Source organism: Aquarana catesbeiana, linkage group LG06 (genome assembly GCF_042186555.1).
Source record: "Aquarana catesbeiana isolate 2022-GZ linkage group LG06, ASM4218655v1, whole genome shotgun sequence".
Lineage (NCBI taxonomy): Eukaryota > Metazoa > Chordata > Amphibia > Anura > Ranidae > Aquarana > Aquarana catesbeiana.
In genome coordinates, this window is record NC_133329.1 from 2,419,470 (window position 1) to 2,446,127 (window position 26,658).

General features: G+C 52.1%; 1 protein-coding gene across 1 annotated transcript; it reads right to left on the bottom strand.

Moving 5' to 3' along the window:
- Positions 1-659: 659 nt before the first annotated feature.
- Positions 660-26,658, bottom strand: MMP25 (matrix metallopeptidase 25). The gene is made up of 10 exons (XM_073635312.1): positions 25,211-26,658; positions 20,360-20,492; positions 17,015-17,153; positions 14,985-15,253; positions 12,051-12,227; positions 11,886-11,961; positions 9,445-9,527; positions 9,209-9,361; positions 8,681-8,938; positions 660-1,088 (listed from the first exon to the last, which is right to left on the bottom strand). Exons 2-10 carry the CDS (start codon positions 20,397-20,399, stop codon positions 820-822), a joined length of 1,464 nt encoding a protein of 487 aa, XP_073491413.1. The 5' UTR covers positions 20,400-20,492; positions 25,211-26,658; the 3' UTR covers positions 660-819.

Consider the following 26,658-nt stretch of genomic DNA (forward strand, 5'->3'; position numbering starts at 1 on the left):
CTGCGCCCTGCGCTCTCTTGCTGCGCCCTGCGCTCTCTTGCTGCGCCCTGCGCTCTCTTGCTGCGCCCTGCGCTCTCTTGCTGCGCCCTGCGCTCTCTTGCTGCGCCCTGCGCTCTCTTGCTGCGCCCTGCGCTCTCTTGCTGCGCCCTGCGCTCTCTCACTGCTTGTCTTTTGCTCTGCTGTCAGATACATCATCTTCTTTTTTAGCATTGTTTATCTGTGACACATTATAACGGCTCTTGTGTTTTTCTTTCTCTGCAGGTCTCCTTGAATCGACAGCTTTGCTTCCCCAGCCTAGAGAAGACCTTGGGTTGCCCCTTCCCTCCTCCCCCTTTGAGGGCCACTTTGACACCCTCGTCTTACTTTTGGGATCTTACAGACTGCTGGGACTCTCCCTCCTGTACAGACATTGTGGTGTGCAGACAGACTCCTGTGTTCTGCACTCACCGAGATATTCTATGATGTGAATTTGCTGGCCCCCCTCAATGTACTCAAATGAACTTTTATTGGCAAGATGTTGTCCTGCCTCGGTGTCTGCCGTAGCACCGCCCTTCTCACTCGAAGCGCCCAGTAACGCGGCACTCTGGCGTGGTGCCAGAGCCCACCCCTTTACCTTCTTTCGTCCTGCATAGAGGCAATTTCGTAAGAAGTGAAATGAATCGGTGAAACTTATTTTGTGTTTTATTTTTGTTCTTTTTTTTTTGTTTTGTAATCTGTACAGCAAGAATCCTTTCTGTCAATAAAAGATTGGGCTAAGCCAGGACATTCCGTTGCTCCTGATTGGTGTGTGAGTCCCTGTGCCTCAATATGAGGACCGCTCTAGTACCAGGTCACCATGCTGAGAACAGCGGTTATGCCGATGACCGCCATACTGGCCTTCCAGAGGACCGCGTCGTTTCCTTGCAAGCATGGGCAGTTGCAGTCTTGCTGGTCTCGTCTCTCAGGTTCCTCTGTGGGCTGTGGTGGCAGCGACTCGCTTCGGCAGTACATCCAGTCTCTGGCGATGCTGCGAGGGTAGCCAGGCTCTGTCTCCACTTGTCCATCCTTGAACTGCCAGTACTCGGAGCCCTTGAAGAAATACGTGTTACCTGTGGGGGCAGAAGGGAAAATCTTCATCATTGTTCATTGTATATGGGTGGTGATGGAGGGGACTAGTCGTGTCTGTGGGTGATGATGGAGGGGATGCGTTATGGCTGTGGGTGGTGATGGAGGGGACTGGTCATGGCTATGGGTGGTGATAGAGTGACTGGTCATGGCTGTGGGTGGTGATGGAGGGATTAGGTCATGGCTGTGGGTGGTGATGGAGGGGACTGGTCATGGCTATGGGTGGTGATAGAGTGACTGGTCATGGCTGTGGGTGGTGATGGAGGGATTAGGTCATGGCTTTGGGTGGTGATGGTGGGTTTAGGCACTGGTTATGGCTGTGGGTGGTGATGGAGGGAGCCGATCATGGCTGTGGGTGGTGATGGTGGGCTTAGGCACTGGTCATGGCTGTGGGTGGTGATGGAGGGGACAGGTCATGGCTGTGGGTGGTGATGATGGGTTTAGGCACTGGTCATGGCTGTGGGTGGTGATGGAGGGGACTGGTCATGGCTGTGGGTGGTGATGGTGTGATTGGGCACTGGTTATGGCTGTGGGTGGTGATGAAGGGAGCCGATCATGGCTGTGGGTGGTGATGGTGGGCTTAGGCACTGGTCATGGCTGTGGGTGGTGATGGAGGGGACAGGTCATGGCTGTGGGTGGTGATGATGGGTTTAGGCACTGGTCATGGCTGTGGGTGGTGATGGAGGGGACTGGTCATGGCTGTGGGTGGTGATGGTGTGATTGGGCACTGGTTATGGCTGTGGGTGGTGATGAAGGGAGCCGATCATGGCTGTGGGTGGTGATGGTGGGCTTAGGCACTGGTCATGGCTGTGGGTGGTGATGGAGGGGACTGGTCATGGCTGTGGGTGGTGATGGAGGGGACTGGTCATGGCTGTGGGTGGTGATGGAGGGGACTGGTCATGGCTGTGGGTGGTGATGGAGGGGACTGGTCATGGCTGTGGGTGGTGATGGAGGGGACTGGTCATGGCTGTGGGTGGTGATGGAGGGGACAGGTCATGGCTGTGGGTGGTGATGGAGGGGACTGGTCATGGCTGTGGGTGGTGATGGTGGGATTAGGGCACTGGTCATGACTGTGGGTGGTAATGGTGGGATTAGGCACTAGTCATGGCTGTGGGTGGTGATGGTGGGATTAGGCACTGGTCATGGGTGGTGATGGAGGGGACTGGTCATGGCTGTGGGTGGTGATGGTGGGATTAGGGCACTGGTCATGGCTGTGGGTGGTTATGGTGGGATTAGGGCACTGGTCATGGCTGTGGGTGGTTATGGTGGGATTAGGGCACTGGTCATGGCTGTGGGTGGTTATGGTGGGACTAGGCACTGGTCATGGCTGTGGGGGGTGATGGAGGGATTAGGCACTTGTCATGGCTGTGGGTGGTCATGGCGGGGATGGGTCATGGCTTTGAGTGGTGATGGGTGGGGGGGGGGTCATGGCTTTGGGTGGTGATGGGGGGAGGAGATGGGTCTTCACGGCTTTGTGTGGTGATGGGGGGAGGAGATGGGTCTTCACGGCTTTGTGTGGTGATGGGTCTTCACGGCTTTGTGTGGTGATGGGTCTTCACGGCTTTGTGTGGTGATGGGTCTTCACGGCTTTGTGTGGTGATGGGTCTTCACGGCTTTGTGTGGTGATGGGTCTTCACGGCTTTGTGTGGTGATGGGTCTTCACGGCTTTGTGTGGTGATGGGTCTTCACGGCTTTGTGTGGTGATGGGTCATCATCATGGCTGTGGGTGGCGATGGAGGGGACTGGTCATGGCTGTGGGTGGCGACGGAGAGGACTGGTCATGGCTGTGGGTGGCGACGGAGGGGACTGGTCATGGCTGTGGGTGGCGACGGAGGGGACTGGTCATGGCTGTGGGTGGCGACGGAGAGGACTGGTCATGGCTGTGGGTGGCGACGGAGAGGACTGGTCATGGCTGTGGGTGGCGACGGAGGGGACTGGTCATGGCTGTGGGTGGCGAAGGAGGGGACTGGTCATGGCTGTGGGTGGCGACTGGTCATGGCTGTGGGTGGCGACGGAGGGGACTGGTCATGGCTGTGGGTGGCGACGGAGGGGACTGGTCATGGCTGTGGGTGGCGACGGAGGGGACTGGTCATGGCTGTGGGTGGCGACGGAGGGGCCGGGTCATGGCTGTGGGTGGCGACGGAGGGGCCGGGTCATGGCTGTGGGTGGCGACGGAGGGGCCGGGTCATGGCTGTGGGTGGCGACGGAGGGGCCGGGTCATGGCTGTGGGTGGCGACGGAGGGGCCGGGTCATGGCTGTGGGTGGCGACGGAGGGGCCGGGTCATGGCTGTGGGTGGCGACGGAGGGGCCGGGTCATGGCTGTGGGTGGCGACGGAGGGGCCGGGTCATGGCTGTGGGTGGCGACGGAGGGATTAGGTCATGGCTGTGGGTGGCGATGGAGGGGCCGGGTCATGGCTGTGGGTGGTGATGGAGGGATTAGGCATTTGTCATGGCTGTGGGTGATCATGGCCGGGATGGGTCATGGCTTTGAGTGGTGATGTTGGGGGGGGGGGAGGGAACGGGTCATGGCTTTGGGTGGTGATGGGTCATCATGGCTTTGGGTGGTGATGGGTCATCATGGCTTTGTGTAGTGATGGAGGCGACGGGTCATGGCTGTGGGTGGTGATGGAGGCGACGGGTGATGGAGGCGACGGGTCATGGCTGTGGGTGGCGATGGAGGGATTAGGTCATGGCTGTGGGTGGCGACGGGGGAGATGGGTCATGGCTGTGGGTGGCGACGGGGGAGATGGGTCATGGCTGTGGGTGGCGACGGAGGGGCGGGTCATGGCTTTGGGTGGCGGAGGGGACGGGTCATGGCTTTGGGTGGCGGAGGGGACGGGTCATGGCTTTGGGTGGCGGAGGGGACGGGTCATGGCTGTGGTTGGAGATGGAGATGAAGGGGTCAGGGCCGTGGGTGGCGATGGCGGGGTCAGGGCCGTGGGTGGCGATGGCGGGGTCAGGGCCGAGAAGTGACAAAGAGGCAGATCTTGTTGGGGGGGGGTGAAGAAGAGACAGATCTGGGGGGCAGGCTGAAGAAGGGACAGATCTGGGGGGGTGAGAAAGAGACATATCTTGGGGGGGCGGGAGGTGAAGGAGACAGATCTTGTTGGGGGGGGTGAAGAGACAGATCTTGTTGGGGGGGGTGAAGAGACAGATCTTGTGGGGGGGGTGAAGAGACAGATCTTGTGGGGGGGGGGTGAAGAGACAGATCTTGTGGGGGGGGGTGAAGAGACAGATCTTGTGGGGGGGGTGAAGAGACAGATCTTGTGGGGGGGGTGAAGAGACAGATCTTGTGGGGGGGGGGTGAAGAGACAGATCTTGTGGGGGGGGGTGAAGAGACAGATCTTGTGGGGGGGGGTGAAGAGACAGATCTTGTGGGGGGGGGTGAAGAGACAGATCTTGTGGGGGGGTGAAGACAGATCTTGTGGGGGGGGTGAAGACAGATCTTGTGGGGGGGGTGAAGAGACAGATCTTGTGGGGGGGGGTGAAGAGACAGATCTTGTGGGGGGGGGTGAAGAGACAGATCTTGTGGGGGGGGTGAAGAGACAGATCTTGTGGGGGGGGGGGGGTGAAGAGACAGATCTTGTGGGGGGGGTGAAGAGACAGATCTTGTTGGGGGGGGTGGTGAAGAGACAGATCCTGTTGGGGGGGGGTGGTGAAGAGACAGATCCTGTTGGGGGGGGGGGTGGTGAAGAGACAGATCCTGTTGGGGGGGGGTCGATGAAGAGGCAGATCTTGTTGGGGGGGGGTCGATGAAGAGGCAGATCTTGTTGGGGGGGGGGTCGATGAAGAGGCAGATCTTGTTGGGGGGGGGGGGGGGGGTCGATGAAGAGGCAGATCTTGTTGGGGGGGGGTCGATGAAGAGGCAGATCTTGTTGGGGGGGGGGGGTCGATGAAGAGGCAGATCTTGTTGGGGGGGGGGTGTCGATGAAGAGGCAGATCTTGTTGGGGGGGGGTCGATGAAGAGGCAGATCTTGTTGGGGGGGGGGTGTCGATGAAGAGGCAGATCTTGTGGGGGGGGGGTCAATGAAGAGGCAGATCTTGTTGGGGGGGGTCAATGAAGAGGCAGATCTTGTTGGGGGGGGGGGGGGGGGGTCGATGAAGAGGCAGATCTTGTTGGGGGGGGGGGGGGTCGATGAAGAGGCAGATCTTGTTGGGGGGGGTCAATGAAGAGGCAGATCTTGTTGGGGGGGGGGGGGTGTCGATGAAGAGGCAGATCTTGTTGGGGGGTGTCGATGAAGAGGCAGATCTTGTTGGGGGGGTGTCGAAGAGGCAGATCTTGTGGGGGGGGGGTCAATGAAGAGGCAGATCTTGTTGGGGGGGGTCGATGAAGAGGCAGATCTTGTTGGGGGGGGGGGTCGATGAAGAGGCAGATCTTGTTGGGGGGGGGGTCAATGAAGAGGCAGATCTTGTTGGGGGGGGGGGGGTGTCGATGAAGAGGCAGATCTTGTTGGGGGGTGTCGATGAAGAGGCAGATCTTGTTGGGGGGGTGTCGATGAAGAGGCAGATCTTGTGGGGGGGGGGGTCAATGAAGAGGCAGATCTTGTTGGGGGGGGGGGGTCGATGAAGAGGCAGATCTTGTTGGGGGGGGTCGATGAAGAGGCAGATCTTGTTGGGGGGGGTCAATGAAGAGGCAGATCTTGTTGGGGGGGGGGGGGGGTGTGTCGATGAAGAGGCAGATCTTGTTGGGGGGTGTCGATGAAGAGGCAGATCTTGTTGGGGGGGTGTCGATGAAGAGGCAGATCTTGTGGGGGGGGGGGTCAATGAAGAGGCAGATCTTGTTGGGGGGGGGGGGGTCGATGAAGAGGCAGATCTTGTTGGGGGGTGTCGATGAAGAGGCAGATCTTGTTGGGGGGGTGTCGAAGAGGCAGATCTTGTGGGGGGGGGGTCAATGAAGAGGCAGATCTTGTTGGGGGGGGTCGATGAAGAGGCAGATCTTGTTGGGGGGGGGGGTCGATGAAGAGGCAGATCTTGTTGGGGGGGGGGTCAATGAAGAGGCAGATCTTGTTGGGGGGGGGGGGGGGGTGTCGATGAAGAGGCAGATCTTGTTGGGGGGTGTCGATGAAGAGGCAGATCTTGTTGGGGGGGTGTCGATGAAGAGGCAGATCTTGTGGGGGGGGGGGTCAATGAAGAGGCAGATCTTGTTGGGGGGGGGGGGGTCGATGAAGAGGCAGATCTTGTTGGGGGGGGGGGGGGTGTCGATGAAGAGGCAGATCTTGTTGGGGGGTGTCGATGAAGAGGCAGATCTTGTTGGGGGGGTGTCGATGAAGAGGCAGATCTTGTGGGGGGGGGGGTCAATGAAGAGGCAGATCTTGTTGGGGGGGGGGGGGTCGATGAAGAGGCAGATCTTGTTGGGGGGGGGTCAATGAAGAGGCAGATCTTGTTGGGGGGGGGGGGGGTGTCGATGAAGAGGCAGATCTTGTTGGGGGGTGTCGATGAAGAGGCAGATCTTGTTGGGGGGGTGTCGATGAAGAGGCAGATCTTGTGGGGGGGGGGTCAATGAAGAGGCAGATCTTGTTGGGGGGGGGGGTCGATGAAGAGGCAGATCTTGTTGGGGGGGGTCGATGAAGAGGCAGATCTTGTTGGGGGGGGTCAATGAAGAGGCAGATCTTGTTGGGGGGGGGGGGGGGGGGTGTGTCGATGAAGAGGCAGATCTTGTTGGGGGGTGTCGATGAAGAGGCAGATCTTGTTGGGGGGGTGTCGATGAAGAGGCAGATCTTGTGGGGGGGGGGTCAATGAAGAGGCAGATCTTGTTGGGGGGGGGGTGTCGATGAAGAGGCAGATCTTGTTGGGGGGTGTCGATGAAGAGGCAGATCTTGTTGGGGGGGTGTCGAAGAGGCAGATCTTGTGGGGGGGGGGTCAATGAAGAGGCAGATCTTGTTGGGGGGGGTCGATGAAGAGGCAGATCTTGTTGGGGGGGGGGGGTCGATGAAGAGGCAGATCTTGTTGGGGGGGGGGTCAATGAAGAGGCAGATCTTGTTGGGGGGGGGGGGGTGTCGATGAAGAGGCAGATCTTGTTGGGGGGTGTCGATGAAGAGGCAGATCTTGTTGGGGGGGTGTCGATGAAGAGGCAGATCTTGTTGGGGGGGTGTCGATGAAGAGGCAGATCTTGTGGGGGGGGGGGTCAATGAAGAGGCAGATCTTGTTGGGGGGGGGGGGTCGATGAAGAGGCAGATCTTGTTGGGGGGGGTCGATGAAGAGGCAGATCTTGTTGGGGGGGGTCAATGAAGAGGCAGATCTTGTTGGGGGGGGGGGGTGTGTCGATGAAGAGGCAGATCTTGTTGGGGGGTGTCGATGAAGAGGCAGATCTTGTTGGGGGGGTGTCGATGAAGAGGCAGATCTTGTGGGGGGGGGGGGTCAATGAAGAGGCAGATCTTGTTGGGGGGGGGGGGTCGATGAAGAGGCAGATCTTGTTGGGGGGGGGGTCGATGAAGAGGCAGATCTTGGGGGGGGGGGGGGGGTCGATGAAGAGGCAGATCTTGTTGGGGGGGGTCGATGAAGAGGCAGATCTTGTTGGGGGGGGGGTCGATGAAGAGACAGATCTTTTTGGGGGGGGTGGTCGATGAAGAGGCAGATCTTTTTGGGGGGGTGGTCGATGAAGAGGCAGATCTTGTTGGGGGGGGTGGTCGATGAAGAGACAGATCTTGTTGGGGGGGGGGGTGGTCGATGAAGAGGCAGATCTTGTTGGGGGGGAGGGGCCGATGAAGAGGCAGATCTTGTTGGGGGGGGTGGTCGATGAAGAGGCAGATCTTGTTGGGGGGGGGTGGTCGATGAAGAGACAGATCTTGTTGGGGGGTGGTCGATGAAGAGGCAGATCTTGTTGGGGGGGGTGGTCGATGAAGAGGCAGATCTTGTTGGGGGGGAGGGGCCGATGAAGAGACAGATCTTGTTGGGGGGGGGGGGGGTCGATGAAGAGGCAGATCTTGTTGGGGGGGTCGATGAAGAGGCAGATCTTGTTGGGGGGGCGGTGGTCGATGAAGAGGCAGATCTTGTTGGGGGGGGGGGGTGGTCGATGAAGAGACAGATCTTGTTGGGGGGGGGGGGGTGGTCGATGAAGAGGCAGATCTTGGGGGGGGGTGGTCGATGAAGAGGCAGATCTTGTTGGGCGGGGGCCGATGAAGAGGCAGATCTTGTTGGGGGGGGGGTGTGGAGAGACAGATCTTGTTGGGGGGGGGGGGTTGTGAAGAAGAGGCAGATCTCCTTGTTGGGGGGGGGGGGGGTGAAGAAGAGGCAGGGGGCGAGGGTTTAAGAAGAGGCAGATCTTGGTGTTGGGAGATGATGATGAAGAAGAGGAAGATTCTTTTGAAGAAGGTGTGGGGGAGGTGAAGAGGCGGCCGGTCTTTTTGAGAATTGAAGAAGAGGCAAATAAGGAAAATTTGCTGCACTATTCTGATGTAATTTGAGGGTATCTGATGTCTACAGCTTAACTTCAATAGTCTGGTGTCCTTTTTAGCTGGATGTACACATTAAATTACTAGTTTTACAGTGTTAGCTCTAAACATGGGCTTTTTGGGGTGGGGGGTTGTTGGGCTGTGACCGTAGTCAGTATTTTCTCCCTGAAAACCATAAAACTCACCATCTACCCAGCTGATCACATCATCGATCTCCGGAGGCAGCCCTTGCCATAGGTTTGTGTCCTGCGGATAGCGACCGTCCATTCTTCCAAGTGTCTCATCGTATCTCCAGAAGCGGTTGTGTCTGAAGAAGTAGGTTTTCTTGTTATGCTTCCACACGAAAGCTCCATCAATGCGGTCCGTGTTCAGGCCAAAATCAGAGAGGGGCCGTGGGTAGCCGGTCTCCACCAGTGTGTCTTTAAACACCCAGAAATTGTTCCCTGTACCAATTAAAGAAAGGATCAAGGTAAGATCATGGCAGATGCAGCCAAAAAAAGTCACGACCTCAATCACTTGGTAGTTCTCAGTGGTTTCGGGGGCTTCTCTGGCCTCAGTACAGGTGGAGGTGTATGGCTGGTCATACTTGGTGATCTTGTAGCGGTCAGTTTGGAGGAGACCTCCATTTCCATCATCTGCAGTAGAGCTACATCCATGCACCCACACCACCCCCTTCCAATTCATGCACTTGTCTCCCCCTGCTCTGTACTCACCTGCGATGAACACGATCCTGCTGTCGTTTTGCCGTTCATACACAGCGTCCAGCCGTGGCAGGTCTATAGGTAGCCCATGCCAGAAGTGGTGGAGTTGAGCCGGATTGAGGGATACGAGGTTGCGGGAAGCCTGCATTCTCCAGAAGACCTTGTCTGAGAATGAGAAGACAAGACTGTAAGGGGCAAGTTATGTTTTAATCGGTAGAATGGTGCAAGGAACGGCAGTCAACCCTTACTCTTAAAGAAGAACACTTCCCCTCGAATATTTGCAATTGCATCAAAATGAGTGGAGCAGCGATCAAAGAGTGGAGGGCGGGGCCTGATGGGAAAAATGGAACATTGCATCATGGAGACTAAATGGGTGACATGAAAACATTAACATAGTGCATGGTTCATAAGTGATACATCTTGGAATCATTCCCCGGTCATGGATGGTAGGGGAGCTGCAACCCAACTCTACACAAAACTAACATTTGTAAGGTGGTGGGAAAATAAGAACATCATTTGATTAATAGTTTCTGCTGTAGGTTCTTCAGGGTTTAGCTACTTTACTGCCTATGATAGCCTCGTTGGTTGACTCTATCATAACTGTGTCCCATTTGGTGCATGGAGTCAGTATTCATAGCCTTTGGTATGGACTTCTGACTCAAGTCAAAATCCTAAATCTCCCCTAAAGTATCCCAAACACTTAACTCCTGTAGCCAATAACCTACCTCAACCAGCCCTGTGAACAGCCACACCAAAAGCTACCGCTTTCATGCCAAAAGTGACCAGACCTCAGAACTAACAATCTATTAAAATAATTCTGCCCAGAAGAATTATAAAGGTTATTACTGACCCTCCTCCAGGTCATACCTCACGTTCCATGCTGGCCCATGTGTCTTTCCTGATCTACATGCTTGTCCTAGGCCTATAACTTTAGCCAGAGACAGCCGGGGAACCAGCATTTTCACACATAAGGTCAGTAAGAGTGGCCCCCATTTCTCTATCGTTCACCAACGGGCCTGGCCTCCGCTATGGTTTCCCAGACCCTGACTGAGTGGGCCAAACTTTTGCACTGAACAGGTTTCTCCCACCTATGTGGACCTAGCAGACCAACTAGTCCAGGGTCTTCAGTACTTATGCAACGCCGTGGATTCCAGTGAAGTGGTCTCTCGAATGACCTCCTCTCGCTTAAGTGCTGGTCGGCTGACCAGACTTCTAAGAAGGTGCTCGTAGGAACAGGAAAGGCCCCCTGTGCGGAGTGTCCTGTAAAATGCACTCACTCCTGCTAGGTGGAATCCACACAGATCTGCCCTGCTTGGCTCTTCCTCAGGTTTATCACTTGGCGCCAGCTAGTGCAGAAGAGCCCATGGCAACTGTGAGCAGTGCAGATCTGAGGTGGTCATTCAACCGGATCCTTTATAAATTGAATTGGACTTTTTTGGATTATTACTTACATGGATTTAAAGCCCAACTGAATTTTAGTTCAACCCCTTAATGACAAAGGTAAAGCCAATTTTAAAGCCTGAACCCAGTTTTGGAATGTGTTTGTAAACCTCTACATATCTTTGTAACTACATAGTGAAAGTTCAGTTGGACTTAGGGTACCACATTCAGGAAAATACTGCCTTTGGGTAGCTCCATGTGGATAATACATGCGAGTGCTCGGTGTACAAATGTGTTTCTCCACATTCACCTGCAGACCACGGTGACATGACGGGTTGGGGCAGAATATGACATGGCCAGAGGTATTGACAATTCAGTGCCACCGTAACATATGAACCCCATGAAGACATCAGAATACAATGTTGTTTGCTATAGTGCTCCTTTAGTACAGAGCATTAGACCCCATCTGTCTGTGTTTGGACTGTTGGTTGAGGGCATTCATAGTCTATACCAACCTTTCTCAACCTTTTCAACACAGAGGAACCCTTGAAAAAACTTTCTAGTCTCAGACAACCCTCTGCTAAAAATTCCTCTAGCTACAACTCCTGATACATTAGTGTGATGGTCGGTGGGAAGAATGCTCCTTACACTTGTGATCATTGGGAAGAATTACCCCCTTATAGATAACTAAAAAGTGCAATGGTGTCAGTGGGAACTTATCTAACCGACAGAAATTGCTAATTGCTGGAACCCTTAGCAACCTCTGGAGGAACCCTTGGGATCCATGGAAATCTGTCTGAGAAACCCTGGTCTATACTAAGAACCTTAATTACCTTGTAAACCACCAGCCAGACTCAGAGCAAGGAAGAGAAGTACTTCGAACATTTTCATACATGGGGTCAGCACTGAGAAATCATGAAAAGACTTAATCCTTAGTTGGCTCCCAGTGTTGGAAATATTATTGGTACTACTTGGCCTAGCAGATCTTGTTAGTATTTATATCAATGTCCACTATATGATCTAGCCTTAAGACAGAGGTTCTCAACTCCAGTCCTCGGGACCCACCAACAGGCCAGGTTTGCAGGATAACTGAAATACATGACAGGTGATATCATTTGCTCCTCAGTGATTGCCGTATTCTAGTCTTCATCTCCCCCAAGGTAATACAGAAAACCTGGCCTGTTGGTGGGCCCTGAGGACAGGAGTTGAGAACCACTGCCTTAAGAGATGTGTTTTGGGGTTTACAAAGTGTCCGACAACTAACCAGTTGTCTTCTTTTAGTGCTTATAGTAGTATACAGAAATCTTACTGATAGGTGGGCCCTCGTGGGGGAATTGCATGCTGGGTAGGTCTCGGAGGTGGTCTTGGAGCTGCGTCTCTTCTACCTAGTGTAGAATACAGTAGAGAATACATTTATGTTGGTGTTACATTAGTGGTGTCTAAGTGATGGACTAATTGGAAATGGTGTACTTACCGTACAAGGCCTGGATCCCCTCGACATCATCAGGCGATAGCCTGTAATACTGATGGTCTCCCAGTGTCCCCTGGTAGTATGGCTTCATGATAGACGTCTCCACAGATGAGTGAGAGAGCCCCAGAGCGTGTCCGAACTCGTGTACCGCCACTGCAAAGACGTCTGTCCCCTGGTCCGCTGTGAGAAGAAGAACATTATTCTGTCTGTATCCATAGGATCCTCACCTTCTACACCGCAGGGTCCATACATCAGGCAGGAGGAGTTGTCAGAACTTAATTCTCCTCTCAAATCTAATACCACTTCTCTCTATGTGAGAAGATGAACATGGTGTGGTTTCTGTATCTATGGGATGGTCATCTTCTATGGAATCGTGCATGGACCTGTACAATAGGAGATGTCATTACTCAATTTCCCTCTCACATCGAATACCACTTATCCCTCTGTGAGACGATGAACATGATATTGTGTCTGTATCTATGGGATGGTTACCTTCTTTGGACTCATGCATGGATCTTCACAATAGGAGATTTCATTGTTTAATCTTCCTCTCCCAGATCTAATAAAATATCCCTCTGTGAGAACATGAACATGGTGTCCATCTATGGGATGGTCATCTACTATGGACTCATGTATGGACCTGCACAATAGGAGATGCCATCATTCAATCCTCCTCTCCCATCTGATACCACTTATTGTTTAATGAGAAGATGAACATGTTAATCTATGGATGGTCACCTTCTATGGACTTATGTATGGATCTTCACAGTATGAGATGTCATCACTCAATCCTCCTCTCAGATCTAATAATAAATCCCTCTGTGTAAAGATGAAAATGGGGTCTGCGTCTATAGGATGGTCACCTTCTATGGACTGATGTATGGACCTGCACAGTCTGAGATGTCATCACTTAATCCTCTTCTCAGATCCAATACTACTTATCCCTCTGTGAGAAGATTAACATGGTATCATTCCTGTATCCATGGGATGGTCAACTTCTATGGACTAATGTATGGACCTGCTCAGTATAAGATGCCATCACCCATCATTACTGCTTAAAGAGTATTTGTGAAGTCGGGTACTGGTGTTGAATGAGAAGACTGGGCTCACCACCGGAGTTCCAATTCATCCCCAAGGTGTTCAGTAGGGAGGAGGTTAGTGCTCTGTACAGGACACTTGAGTTCCTCCACATCAAACTGGGTCACACCTTGTCTTTATGGAGCTGGATTTGTACACAGAGGGGGCACAGTCGTGCTCAAGGATGGAGGAGCACAATTGTCTACAATGCCTTTGTATGATGGAAGATTGCCAGGACCCTTTACTGGAGATATCTGAGCTCCATCATTTAAAGGAGGTTTCATGTACTTTTATAGATGGGCGTGATGGTGTCCACAATTATTTGGCCTATTAGTGTACATCTATCTATGGGATGGTCACCTTCTATGGCCTGAGGTACTGCTTATTGATCTTGGCCTTTCTTCGTTGATTCTATGAATCTCTTCATCTGGGTCCTTCTATCTCTGGATGTTGTATAATGATCATTATGTTTGACCCCCCACCTCATCCCTCAGATTTGACTCATAATGTTTGTTCCCCTGAGAAAGTATTGTGACAAAACTCTTTCCTGATGTTAGCAATTCTCTGAAAACGGAATGCTGTGCCAGTCACGCGAAGTCAAGAAAAATTTGTGAAATAGAAACCACAGCTAGGAACTACAAAACCACAGCGCCAGATCATCAAATCCGAAGGTTTGTTTATATAAAAAATACCCTAAATCTTCAAAACTCCATCCTGTTCAGTTATCACACATTTCCTGAGAAAGCTGGGTCAGGTTTTTGGTGTAAACGTCTGAAATTCACTGCACAATGCACTCCCCAACTCTAAACTCTCCGAGCCCCCACCTATGGGATGTACAGATGTACAGTTGTGGTGAAAAGTTTGCCTCCCCCTGAGAGAAATGTTGACATTTTGACATTGATATTTAAAATCTAACTGATCATGCCAAAAAACTGTCTTTTATTTTCGGATAGTGATGATAGGAAGCCATTTATCATTCTATCTTTTTCCATCTTTATAAGGTTCTATTACCTTGTTACGCAGGTCTTTTGACAGTTCTCTTAAGCTTCCCGTGGCCCAGTATCTAGCCTGCACAGTGATTCCAGGTGGGAGCTAACAATCTCATGGACTATTTATACACAGACACCACATATGTGGGGAATGACCTCCTTTGTGTGTCACCTTGTATGTCTGTACAAAGGCCAAACATTGCGGGGGGGAGGGAACACTTCATCAGGGACATTTGGGGATTTCTGTTATTAGAATTTTAAAAGGTGGCAAACAAGTCTGCGATAAAAAAATGGCTTTGTGTCATCACTATCCGAAAATAAAAGAGGGGAGGGGCTTTGATGTGAAGAATTCTGAATCATTGGACAAACATGCGATTCGGACCTTTGCTGGAAGAACGTTTTACTGATCGGACCTCCGTGAATTATAATTCAATACCCTGCCCCCCACTCCCCCAGCGTATTGGATATACGGATCAATATTCATGTCTCTCTCTGCTACAAAACAGAAACAGTCAGTGATGTCATCACCGGGTCTCTGTGCTTCTCTATGCAATGCAGGGGGGAGGGGCCAGCAGGGGGCTGTACATAGCTTCCCAAAACCAATACAACACCCCGCCTCAGTACTCCTCTCAAGAGCCCTCAATCCTGATGCAAGCAGTGGGCGGGCTCTTGGGAGGAGTTATACAACTATCACAATGCCTTGTCAGCCTGGAGGAGTGGGCGTTCCTAGGCAGACTGCGTTTGCGCGCAGACCGCCCTAGATAATGCCCTGGATGGAGTGCTGGATAGTATCAGCATTGTGTTGTCTTGTCCATGGGCACCTTTCCTGGGCTTGTTATAACTAAACATGGATGAAATGGTTTCCTCTTACTGTTGTAAGTCCATTGTTCGTCGGCGTCCATGTGAGTTTCTCCAGCGATTGGCCCTACGCCAGGAAAGAAGGCATGACCAAGTGTTCCACCTGGACCGTCAAAGGGATAGCCATCTCCATGGGTCCCTCCCACAAAGCCAACTCGAATATCGGCCTCGCCCTGCGTCTCTGAGAAGGTGAGCTGTGTCTCCCGGCTCCAGGCCTCCAGGGCGCTCCTCATCAATGTCCTCATGATTTCTGGTGACAGGGATATGGGGAAACTCTCAATCCTAGAAGAAAGATGAGGGACTGCTCACTACAGGATCATATGAGACTCCACATCTCCTCCATCAGTTCAGGAGGAACACCCACAGATCAATGGAGATCTGAAAAGGTGGAGTCCAGTTTCACCATCTTATCAGCATCACCCTGTGGACACATTATATTCCACCTAGATGTCCTCCATCACTCCATACTTCCTACCTTGTAGACACATTATATTCCACCCAGATGTCCTCTATCACTCCATTCTTCCCTCATTTTGGACACATTATATTCTACCCAGATGCCCTCCATCACTCCATACCCTCCACCTTGTGGACACATTATATTCCACTGAAATGTCCTCCTTGACTCCATACCTCCCTCCTTGTGGACACATTATATTCCACCCAGATGTCTGCCATCATTGCATACCTCCCACCTTGTGAACACATTATATTCCCCTGAGATGTCCTCCCTCACTCCATAATTCACTCCTTGTGAACACATTATATTCCACGAGATGTCCCTCATGACTCCATATCTCCCTCCTTGTTGACGTATTATATTCCACCCAGATGTCCTCCATCATTGCATACCTCCGACCTTGTGAACACAGTATATTGCACCCCAGATGTCCTCCCTGACTCCATACCTCCCACCTTGTGGACACATTATATTCCACCGAGATGTCCTCCCTGACTCCATACCTCCCTCCTTGTGGACACATTATATTCCACTAAGATGTCCCTCATGACTCCAAACCTCCCACCTTGTGAACACATTATATTCCACCGAGATGTCCTCCCTCACTCCATAATTCACTCCTTGAGAACACATTATATTCCACTAAGATGTCCTCCCTGACTCCATACCTCCCTCCTTGTGGACACATTATATTCCACCCAGATGTCCTCCATCATTGCATACCCACAAGACAATAAGTTTCCCTAAGTGGACTTTCCCGGCACTTGCATAAAAAAGGAAAGAATATAGAAATAGAAACTTTAGTACATAATAAAAACGTATATATTTTATTTGGTTGGAAAATACAAATGTTAAAAACAAAGTGGATATCTTAAGTAACATAATAGTACTACTTACTAGACATAATAGACATCAAGCAATAAACAATGATGAACGGAGCCAGGAGACTCTTTTCAAGCCCAAACGCGTCGGGCTTGAAAAGAGTCTCCTGGCTCCGTTCATCATTGTTTATTGCTTGATGTCTATTATGTCTAGTAAGTAGTACTATTATGTTACTTAAGATATCCACTTTGTTTTTAACATTTGTATTTTCCAACCAAATAAAATATATACGTTTTTATTATGTACTAAAGTTTCTATTTCTATATTCTTTCCTTTTTTATGCAAGTGCCGGGAAAGTCCACTTAGGGGAACTTATTGTCTTGTGTTTATGCATTATTGGACGTGGCACGGCTTCCCTCCTAGACGAGTTGGTCATCCCTCTTTTCTTTTCCATCATTGCATACCTCCAACCTTGTGGACACATTATATTCCACCAAGATGTCCCTCATGACTCCATACCTCCTACCTTGTGCACATTATATTCCACCCAGATGTCTTTCCTGACTCCATACCTCCCTCCTTGAGGTCACAATATATTCCACCCAGATGGCCTCCATCATTCCAAACCTTCCACCTCTTGGTCACAGTATATTCCACCCAGATGTCCCCCATGACTCTGTACCTCCCACTTTGTAGACACATTACATACCACCCATGTATAAGGACATTCCATTCCCCAGATGTCTCCCATGGCTCCATACCTCCAGGTCAATTGCTTCTTCTGCCAGACTGTCCCACTCAAAGCGTAGCGCTTCCTGCGCAACCTCTGGGGCCCCGATGATAGGACGACATCAGGGAGAGAACAGCGAGGCTTCTTCATCATCTCCACTGTGCGATCATCTAGGAGAGGTAATTACATTTCTATAACTGGGATTACTGGCAGGTGTACAATTTTCTATCCATGTGATCAGTTGTACATTGCAATAGCAGGAGGGACTCCCCCTGTCAATGCCTTTATATGCTTTTCTCTCCAGAAGGACGGCACCATCTTTGTTCAGGCATCATCCAGGGTCACCACTTACTTCCTGGACTGAGCTGCTGGCTCAGAGATGACACAATCATGTAAATTCTGGTGCCCGTGCATTTGTGTGCTCACAAATGTTGGTGGTGTTCACAAATGTCTGACACAGATCAGCCCCTGCTGCAACATCTCACCTTGTCACTTGCATGAAGGTTACAAAGTACAGTCTGATTACTGGGGGATGGGTACATAGGAGAGGGAGCCTACATCAGGGGTACATAGGAGAGGGAGCCGATATCGGGGGTACATATGAGAGGGAGCCTACATCAGGGGTATCTAGGAGAGGGAGCCTACATCAGGGGTATCTAGGAGAGGGAGCCTACATCAGGGGTATCTAGGAGAGGGAGCCTACATCAGGGGTATCTAGGAGAGGGAGCCTACATCAGGGGTACATAGGAGAGGGAGCCTACATCAGGGGTATCTAGGAGAGGGAGCCTACATCAAGGGTATTAAGAGAGGGAGCCTACATCAGGGGTATCAAGAGAGGGAGCCTACATCAGGGGTATCAAGAGAGGGAGCCTACATCAGGGGTATCTAGGAGAGGGATCCTATATCAGGGGTATCAAGAGAGGGAGTCTACATCAGGGGTATCAAGAGAGGGAGCCTACATCAGGGGTATCTAGGAGAGGGATCCTACATCAGGGGTATCTATGAGCGGGAGCCTACATCAGGGGTATCTAGGAGAGGAAGCCTACATCAGGGGTATCAATGAGAGGGAGCCTACATCAGCGGTATCTAGGAGAGGGAGCTTACATCAGTGGTATCTAGGAGAGGGAGCCTACATCAGGGGTATCTAGGAGAGGGAGCCTACATCAGGAGTATCTAGGAGAGGGAGCCTACATCAGGGGTATCTAGGAGAGGGAGCCTACATCAGGAGTATCTAGGAGAGGGAGCTTACATCAGGGGTATCTAGGAGAGGGAGCCTACATCAGCGGTATCTAGGAGAGGGAGCCTACATCAGGGGTATCTAGGAGAGGGAGCCTACATCAGGGGTATCTAGGAGAGGGAGCCTACATCAGGGGTATCTAGGAGAGGGAGCCTACATCAGGGGTATCTATGAGAGGGAGCCTACATCAGGGGTATCTATGAGCGGGAGCCTACATCAGGGGTATCTAGGAGAGGGAGCCTACATCAGCGGTATCTAGGAGAGGGAGCCTACATCAGCGGTATCTAGGAGAGGGAGCCTACATCAGGGGTATCTAGGAGAGGGAGCCTACATCAGGGGTATCTAGGAGAGGGAGCCTACATCAGGGGTATCTAGGAGAGGGAGCCTACATCAGCGGTATCTAGGAGAGGGAGCCTACATCAGGGGTATCTAGGAGAGGGAGCCTACATCAGGGGTATCTAGGAGAGGGAGCCTACATCAGCGGTATCTAGGAGAGGGAGCCTACATCAGGGGTATCTAGGAGAGGGAGCCTACATCAGGGGTATCTAGGAGAGGGAGCCTACATCAGGGGTATCTAGGAGAGGGAGCCTACATCAGCGGTATCTAGGAGAGGGAGCCTACATCAGGGGTATCAAGAGAGGGAGCCTACATCAGGGGTATCTAGGAGAGGGATCCTACATCAGCGGTATCTAGGAGAGGGAGCCTACATCAGGGGTATCTATGAGAGGGAACCTACATCAGGGGTATCTATGAGCGGGAGCCTACATCAGGGGTATCTAGGAGAGGGAGCCTACATCAGCGGTATCTAGGAGAGGGAGCCTACATCAGGGGTATCTAGGAGAGGGAGCCTACATCAGGGGTATCTATGAGCGGGAGCCTACATCAGGAGTATCTATGAGCGGGAGCCTACATCAGGGGTATCTAGGAGAGGAAGCCTACATCAGGGGTATCAATGAGAGGGAGCCTACATCAGCGGTATCTAGGAGAGGAAGCCTACATCAGGGGTATCTAGGAGAGGGAGCCTACATCAGGGGTATCTAGGAGAGGGAGCCTACATCAGGGGTATCTAGGAGAGGGAGCCTACATCAGGAGTATCTAGGAGAGGGAGCCTACATCAGGGGTATCTAGGAGAGGGAGCCTACATCAGGGGTATTAAGAGAGGGAGCCTACATCAGGGGTATCTAGGAGAGGGAGCCTACACCAGGGGTATCTAGGAGAGGGAGCCTACATCAGGGGTATCTAGGAGAGGGAGCCTACATCAGGGGTATCTAGGAGAGGGAGCCTACATCAGGGGTATCTAGGAGAGGGAGCCTACATCAGGGGTATCTAGGAGAGGGAGCCTACATCAGGGGTATCTAGGAGAGGGAGCCTACATCAGGGGTATCTAGGAGAGGGAGCCTACATCAGGGGTATCTAGGAGAGGGAGCCTACATCAGGGGTATCTAGGAGAGGGAGCCTACATCAGGGGTATCTAGGAGAGGGAGCTTACATCAGGGGTACATACAGTAGAATAAGGTGACCTATATTAGGGGTACATTGGTGATCTATACTATAGGTCTTGGAATAATGTGACCTACAGTATTCATACCCCTTGAAAAGTATTCATACCCCTTGAAATGTTCCACATTTTGTCCTGTTACACCTAAAAACGTAAAGGTATTTTATTGGGATTTTATGTGATGCCTATCACATAAAATCCCAATAAAATACATTTACGTTTTTGGTTGTAACATGACAAAATGTGGGGAATTTCAAGGGGTATGAATACTTTTTCAAGCACTGTATATCAGGGGGTATATATGATAAGGTGACCTCCATTAGGGTACATAGGATAAGGTGACCTATATTAGGGGGTACATGGGATATAGTGACCTACATTATGGGTACATAGGATTGGGTCACCTCTATTAGGGGTGTGTAGGATAAATTGACCTCTATTAGGGGTACTTAGGATCAGATGACCTTTATAAGAGGGCATTTAGGGTAAGGTGACCTATATTAGGGGTACTTAATCAGGTGATCTATAGTGGTGGGGTATTTAGTATAAGGTGACATAGTATAATGACCTGAGGTGACCCCCTCCCCCATGTTTGCAGGATATGAAGTGAGTCTTCCCCCGAGGGAAGGGTTTGTGATTACCTAGTTCTCCTGTCATCTCCAGGCTAGCAAACCTCTGCATGGTCTTCACAGCTTCTCTGAGGCTCTCCAGGGTCTGCTGCTGGGCAGAATATGGATCGGGTGGGGGTAGATAGCCATAGCGGGTCAGCCAGTCCTGGAAGAAGGAAGAGAGTCATTTATAGGCAGAGGTCCCCTTTAGGAAGTCATTTCCACTGCTAAACCACCCAAATGTCACCTCAAACGTTTGGTTGGACACTATGAGGTTCACCACCCAACAGGCTTTCTATCCTCCATTCCCCAACCACAGACACTCCACAGTCAAACAAAGGAGTCTTCATTCTCTTGCTGCACATATTCAATACTAAGACTGATAGAAGGTGGGCGGAGCTGGGAACTCTGCCAAAACCACCAGAGAGAATAATTTGTTCCAGGTGCTGAGCGATGATTGCTGTGAGGATATGGTACGGCTGGTGAGCCACGGGAAGGGAGGAGGGGGTAAGTATACAGAGCAAGGGGGTAAGTGACGGGCACTTTAAGTTAGGGTCAGAGGTCAGTGGGCTTCGTGGTAAAGTTAGGGAGGAAGGTTAGGGGTATGGATGAAGGGGGAGGGTAACTCCTATGGTGTACAGGCCTTAGCATTACCTTCAGCAATTATAACTCCTTATTAATTCAATTTATTTTAACCAAACCTTTCCACATATTCCCACCTACCTCATCAACCCCCCCTTTCCACGTATTCCCACCTACCTCATCAACCCCCCCTTTCCACGTATTCCCACCTACCTCATCAACCCCCCCTTTCCACGTATTCCCACCTACCTCATCAACCCCCCCCTTTCCACGTATTCCCACCTACCTCATCAACCCCCCCCCTTTCCACCTATTCCCACCTACCTCATCAACCCCCCCCCCTTTCCACCTATTACCACCTACCTCATCAACCCCCCCCCCTTTCCACCTATTGCCACCTACCTCATCAACCCCCCTTTCCACCTATTCCCACCTACCTCATCAACCCCCCCCTTTCCACGTATTACCACCTACCTCATCAACCCCCCCCCCCTTTCCACCTATTACCACCTACCTCATCAACCCCCCCCCTTTCCACCTATTCCCACCTACCTCATCAACCCCCCCCCCTTTCCACCTATTACCACCTACCTCATCAACCCCCCCCCCTTTCCACCTATTGCCACCTACCTCATCAACCCCCCCTTTCCACCTATTCCCACCTACCTCATCAACCCCCCCCTTTCCACGTATTACCACCTACCTCATCAACCCCCCCCCCCTTTCCACCTATTACCACCTACCTCATCAACCCCCCCCCTTTCCACCTATTCCCACCTACCTCATCAACCCCCCCTTTCCACCTATTCCCACCTACCTCATCAACCCCCCCCCCTTTCCACGTATTACCACCTACCTCATCAACCCCCCCTTTCCATGTATTCCCACCTACCTCATCAACCCCCCCTTTCCACGTATTCCCACCTACCTCATCAACCCCCCCCCCCTTTCCACGTATCCCACCTACCTCATCAACACCCCCCTTTCCACGTATTCCCACCTACCTCATCAACCCCCCTTCCACCTATTCCCACCTACCTCATCAACCCCCCCCCTTTCCACGTATCCCACCTACCTCATCAACACCCCCCTTTCCACGTATTCCCACCTACCTCATCAACCCCCCTTCCACCTATTCCCACCTACCTCATCAACCCCCCCCTTTCCACGTATTCCCACCTACCTCATCACCACCCCCTTTCCACGTATTCCCACCTACCTCATCAACCCCCCCTTCCACCTATTCCCACCTACCTCATCAACCCCCCCCTTCCACCTATTCCCACCTACCTCATTAACCCCCCCTCCAACTACTTTCCACCAGTCCCTCTAACTGCCACCCTCCTCTTCATTCATCTGTCCCCCACTCATCTCTCTGTTCCTTTCCCACCCAATCCATCTACTCCCAACCCTGTCCATCTACTCCTAACCCCATCCGTCTACTCACCACTTATACATCTACCCCTAACCCCATTCATCTACCCTCAACCCCATCCATCTACTCCTAACCCCATCCATCTACTCCCCACTTATCCATCTACCCCTAACCCCATTCATCTACTCCCCACCCTGTCCATCTACCCCTAACCCCATCTATCAACCCCATCCTGCTACTCCCCATGCCATCCATCTACTCTCCACTCCTCGATCTACCCCCAACCCCATCCATCTACTCCAACTCCATCCATCGACTCCCCACCTCATCCATCTACTCCCAACCCCATTCATCTATCCCTCACCCAATACCCCTCCCTACCTTATCTACCTCCCATCCATCTACTCCACACCTTTCTATTCCTTCCCACCCAATCCACCTACCCTCCACCATATCCATCAACCCATAATCCTATCCATCTGCTCCCCACCCCATCTATTTACCCCAAACCCCATCCATGTACCCCCCATCTTTCTACTCCTTCCCACCCAATCCATCTACCCTTCACATCATCCATCTACTCCCGACCCCAGCCATCTACCCACAATCATGTGCATCTACCCCCAAGCCCATCCACCTACCCCCAACCGGTCTATCTACTCCTGACCTCATCCATCTACCCCCAACCTCATCAATCTACCCCCAACCCCATATATCTATCCTATAGCCCATTCCTCTCCCCACCTCATCCATCTACCCACAACTCCACATATCTACACCCCATCTTTCTATTCCTTTCTACATAATCCATCTACCCCCAACCCAATCCATCTACCCCCAACCCAATCCATCTACTCCAAACCCCATCCATGTACTCCCCACCCAGTCCATCTACCCTCCACCTCATCCATCTACCCCCAACCCAATCCATCTACCCCCAACCCAATCCATCTACTCCCAACCTCATCCATCTACTCCCAACCCAATCCATATGCTCCCCACCTTGTCCATCCTCCCTCCACCTCATCCATCTACCCCCAACCCAATTCATTTATTCTATAGCCCATTCCCCTCCCACCTCATCCATCTACCTATAACTCCACATAACTACACCCCATCTTCTATTCCTTTCTACACAATCCATCTACCCTCCACCTCATCCATCTACCCCCAACCTCATCCATCTACTCCAAACCCCATCCATGTACTCCCCACCCAGTCCATCTACCCTCCACCTCATCCATCGACTCCCACCTCATCCATCTACTCCCAACCCCATTCATCTATCCCTCACCCAATACCCCTCCCTACCTTATCTACCTCCCATCCATCTACTCCACACCTTTCTATTCCTTCCTACCCAATCCACCTACCCTCCACCTCATCCATCACCTTCCCACCCAATCCACCTACCCTCCACCTCATCCATCAACCCATAATCCTATCCATCTGCTCCCCACCCCATCTATTTACCCCAAACCTCATCCATGTACCCCCCATCTTTCTACACCTTCCCACCCAATCCATCTACCCTTCACATCATCCATCTACTCCCGACCCCAGGCCATCTACCCACAATCATGTGCATCTACCCCCAAGCCCATCCACCTACCCTCAACCGGTCTATCTACTCCCGACCTCATCCATCTACCCCCAACCTCATCAATCTACCCCCAACCCCCATTCATCTATCCTATACCCCATTCTCTCGCCACCTTATCCATCTACCCACAACTCCACATATATACACCCCATCTTTCTATTCCTTTCTACACAATCCATCTACCCCCAACCCAATCCATCTACCCCCAACCAATCCATCTACTCCAAACCCCATCCATGTACTCCCCACCCAGTCCATCTACCCTCCACCTCATCCATCTACCCCCAACCCAATCCATCTACCCCCAACCCAATCCATCTACTCCCAACCTCATCCATCTACTCCCAACCCAATCCATATGCTCCCCACCTTGTCCATCCTCCCTCCACCTCATCCATCTACCCCCAACCCAATTAATTTATCCTATAGCCCATTCCCCTCCCCACCTCATCCATCTACCCCACAACTCCACATAACTACACCCCATCTTTCTATTCTTTCTACACAATCCATCTACCCTCCACCTCATCCATCTACCCTCCACTCATCCATCTGCCCTCCACCTCATCCATCTACCCCCAACCTCATCCATCTACTCCAAACAACATCCATGTACTCCCCACCCAGTCCATCTACCCTCCACCTCATCCATCTACCACCAACCCAATCCATCTACTCCCAACCTCATCCATCTACTCCCAACCCCAATCCATATGCTCCCTACCTTGTCCATCTATCCCCAAACCAATCCATGTACTCCCCAACCTCATCCATCTACTCCAAACCCCATCCATATACTCCCCCACCTTGTCCATCTACCCCTAACCCCATCCAGCACTCTTATGTTTTAAGTCACAGAACAGACAATCATATATAGCATAGAGAAAACCAACAACCCTCTCCTCTCTCCCCTCTCCTCTCCTTCTCTCCTCTTCTCTCTCCTCTCCTCTCCTTCTCTCCTCTTCTCTCTCCTCTCCTCTCCTCCCTCTCTCCCCTTCTCTATCCTCTTTTCTCTCCTTTTCTCCCCTCCCCTCTTCTCTACTCTCTCTCCTCTCCTCTTCTCTCTCCTCTTCTCTCCCATCTCCTCCCCTCCTCTCTTCTACTCTATTCTCTTTCCTATCCTCTTCTCCCCCCGTCCCCTCTTCTCTCCTCTCCTCTTCTCTCCCCTTTCCTCTCCCCTCTCCTCTTCTCTCTCCACTTCTCTCCCCTCTCCTCTTCTCTCTCCACTTCTCTCTCCTCTCCTCTTCTCTCGAGTTCTTTCTCCTCTCCTCTTCTCTCACATGTCTCCTCCTTCCCTCTCGTCTCCCCACACAGATGGTCTCACCACTCCTTTGCTGATGTCTTTAGGGGTCGGGGTGCTCCCAGTGATGATCAGACAGGCACAGAGGATGCAGGGTGGTGATCATGGTGCTCCAGTGGTGACTTTACACGCTCTTCAGCTTCTCAGCACTCTCCTCCTCTGCTCTCTGACACTCTCTGCTTGCTGTGTTGTCTCTTGGCTCTCTCTCTCCATGCGCTCTCTCTGCAGTCTCTGCACAGTGTCTGTTACTGCACTCTCTGCTTCCTCTTCACACTCTCTGTCCGGCTCTAAGCAGCTCATGTACTCATTGTTCCTGCATGTCCAGCACTCTCTCCACTGGATTCAGCTCTCCCCGGTGTGTCCAGCACTCTCTCACTAGATTCAGCTCTCCCCGGTGTGTCCAGCACTCTCTCCACTAGATTCAGCTCTCTCCAGTGTGTCCAGCACTCTCTCCACTGGATTCAGCGCTCCCCGGTGTGTCCAGCACTCTCTCCACTGGATTCAGCTCTCCCCGGTGTGTCCCAGCACTCTCTCCACTGGATTCAGCGCTCCCCGGTGTGTCCAGCACTCTCTCCACTGGATTCAGCGCTCCCCGGTGTGTCCAGCACTCTCTCCACTGGATTCAGCTCTCCCCGGTGTGTCCAGCACTCTCTCCACTGGATTCAGCGCTCCCCGGTGTGTCCAGCACTCTCTCCACTGGATTCAGCTCTCTCCGGTGTGTCCAGCACTCTCTCTACTGGATTCAGCTCTCTCCGGTGTGTCCAGCACTCTCTCTACTGGATTCAGCTCTCTCCGGTGTGTCCAGCACTCTCTCTACTGGATTCAGCTCTCTCCGGTGTGTCCAGCACTCTCTCTACTGGATTCAGCTCTCCCCGGTGTGTCCAGCACTCTCTCCTCTGGATTCAGCTCTCTCCGGTGTGTCCAGCACTCTCTCCACTGGATTCAGCGCTCCCCGGTGTGTCCAGCACTCTCTCCACTAGATTCAGCTCTCTCCGGTGTGTCCAGCACTCTCTCTATTGGATTCAGCTCTCTCCGGTGTGTCCAGCACTCTCTCCACTGGATTCAGCTCTCTCCGGTGTGTCCAGCACTCTCTCTACTGGATTCAGCTCTCTCCAGTGTGTCCAGCACTCTCTCTACTGGATTCAGCTCTCTCTCTGATCCTGTTCTCTCTCCCTCTCTCTCTCCAGTTTACTCAGCACTCTCTGGTCCTGTTCTCTCGCTCTCTGATCCTGTGCACTCTCTGGTCCTGTTCTCTCGCTCTCTGGTCCTGTTCTCTCGCTCTCTGGTCCTGTGCACTCTCTCCGGTGTACTCTCTGGTCCTGTTCTCTCTCAGGTCCTGTGCACTCTCTGTGGTGTACTCCGCTCTCTCAGGTCCTGTGTGGTGTGTGCAGTCTGCGCTCTCTTCTTTCATCTCTGAGCTCTTCCTGCCCCACCTTATTTGCCTCAGTGATGCCTCCCCCCCCCCCCTCCAT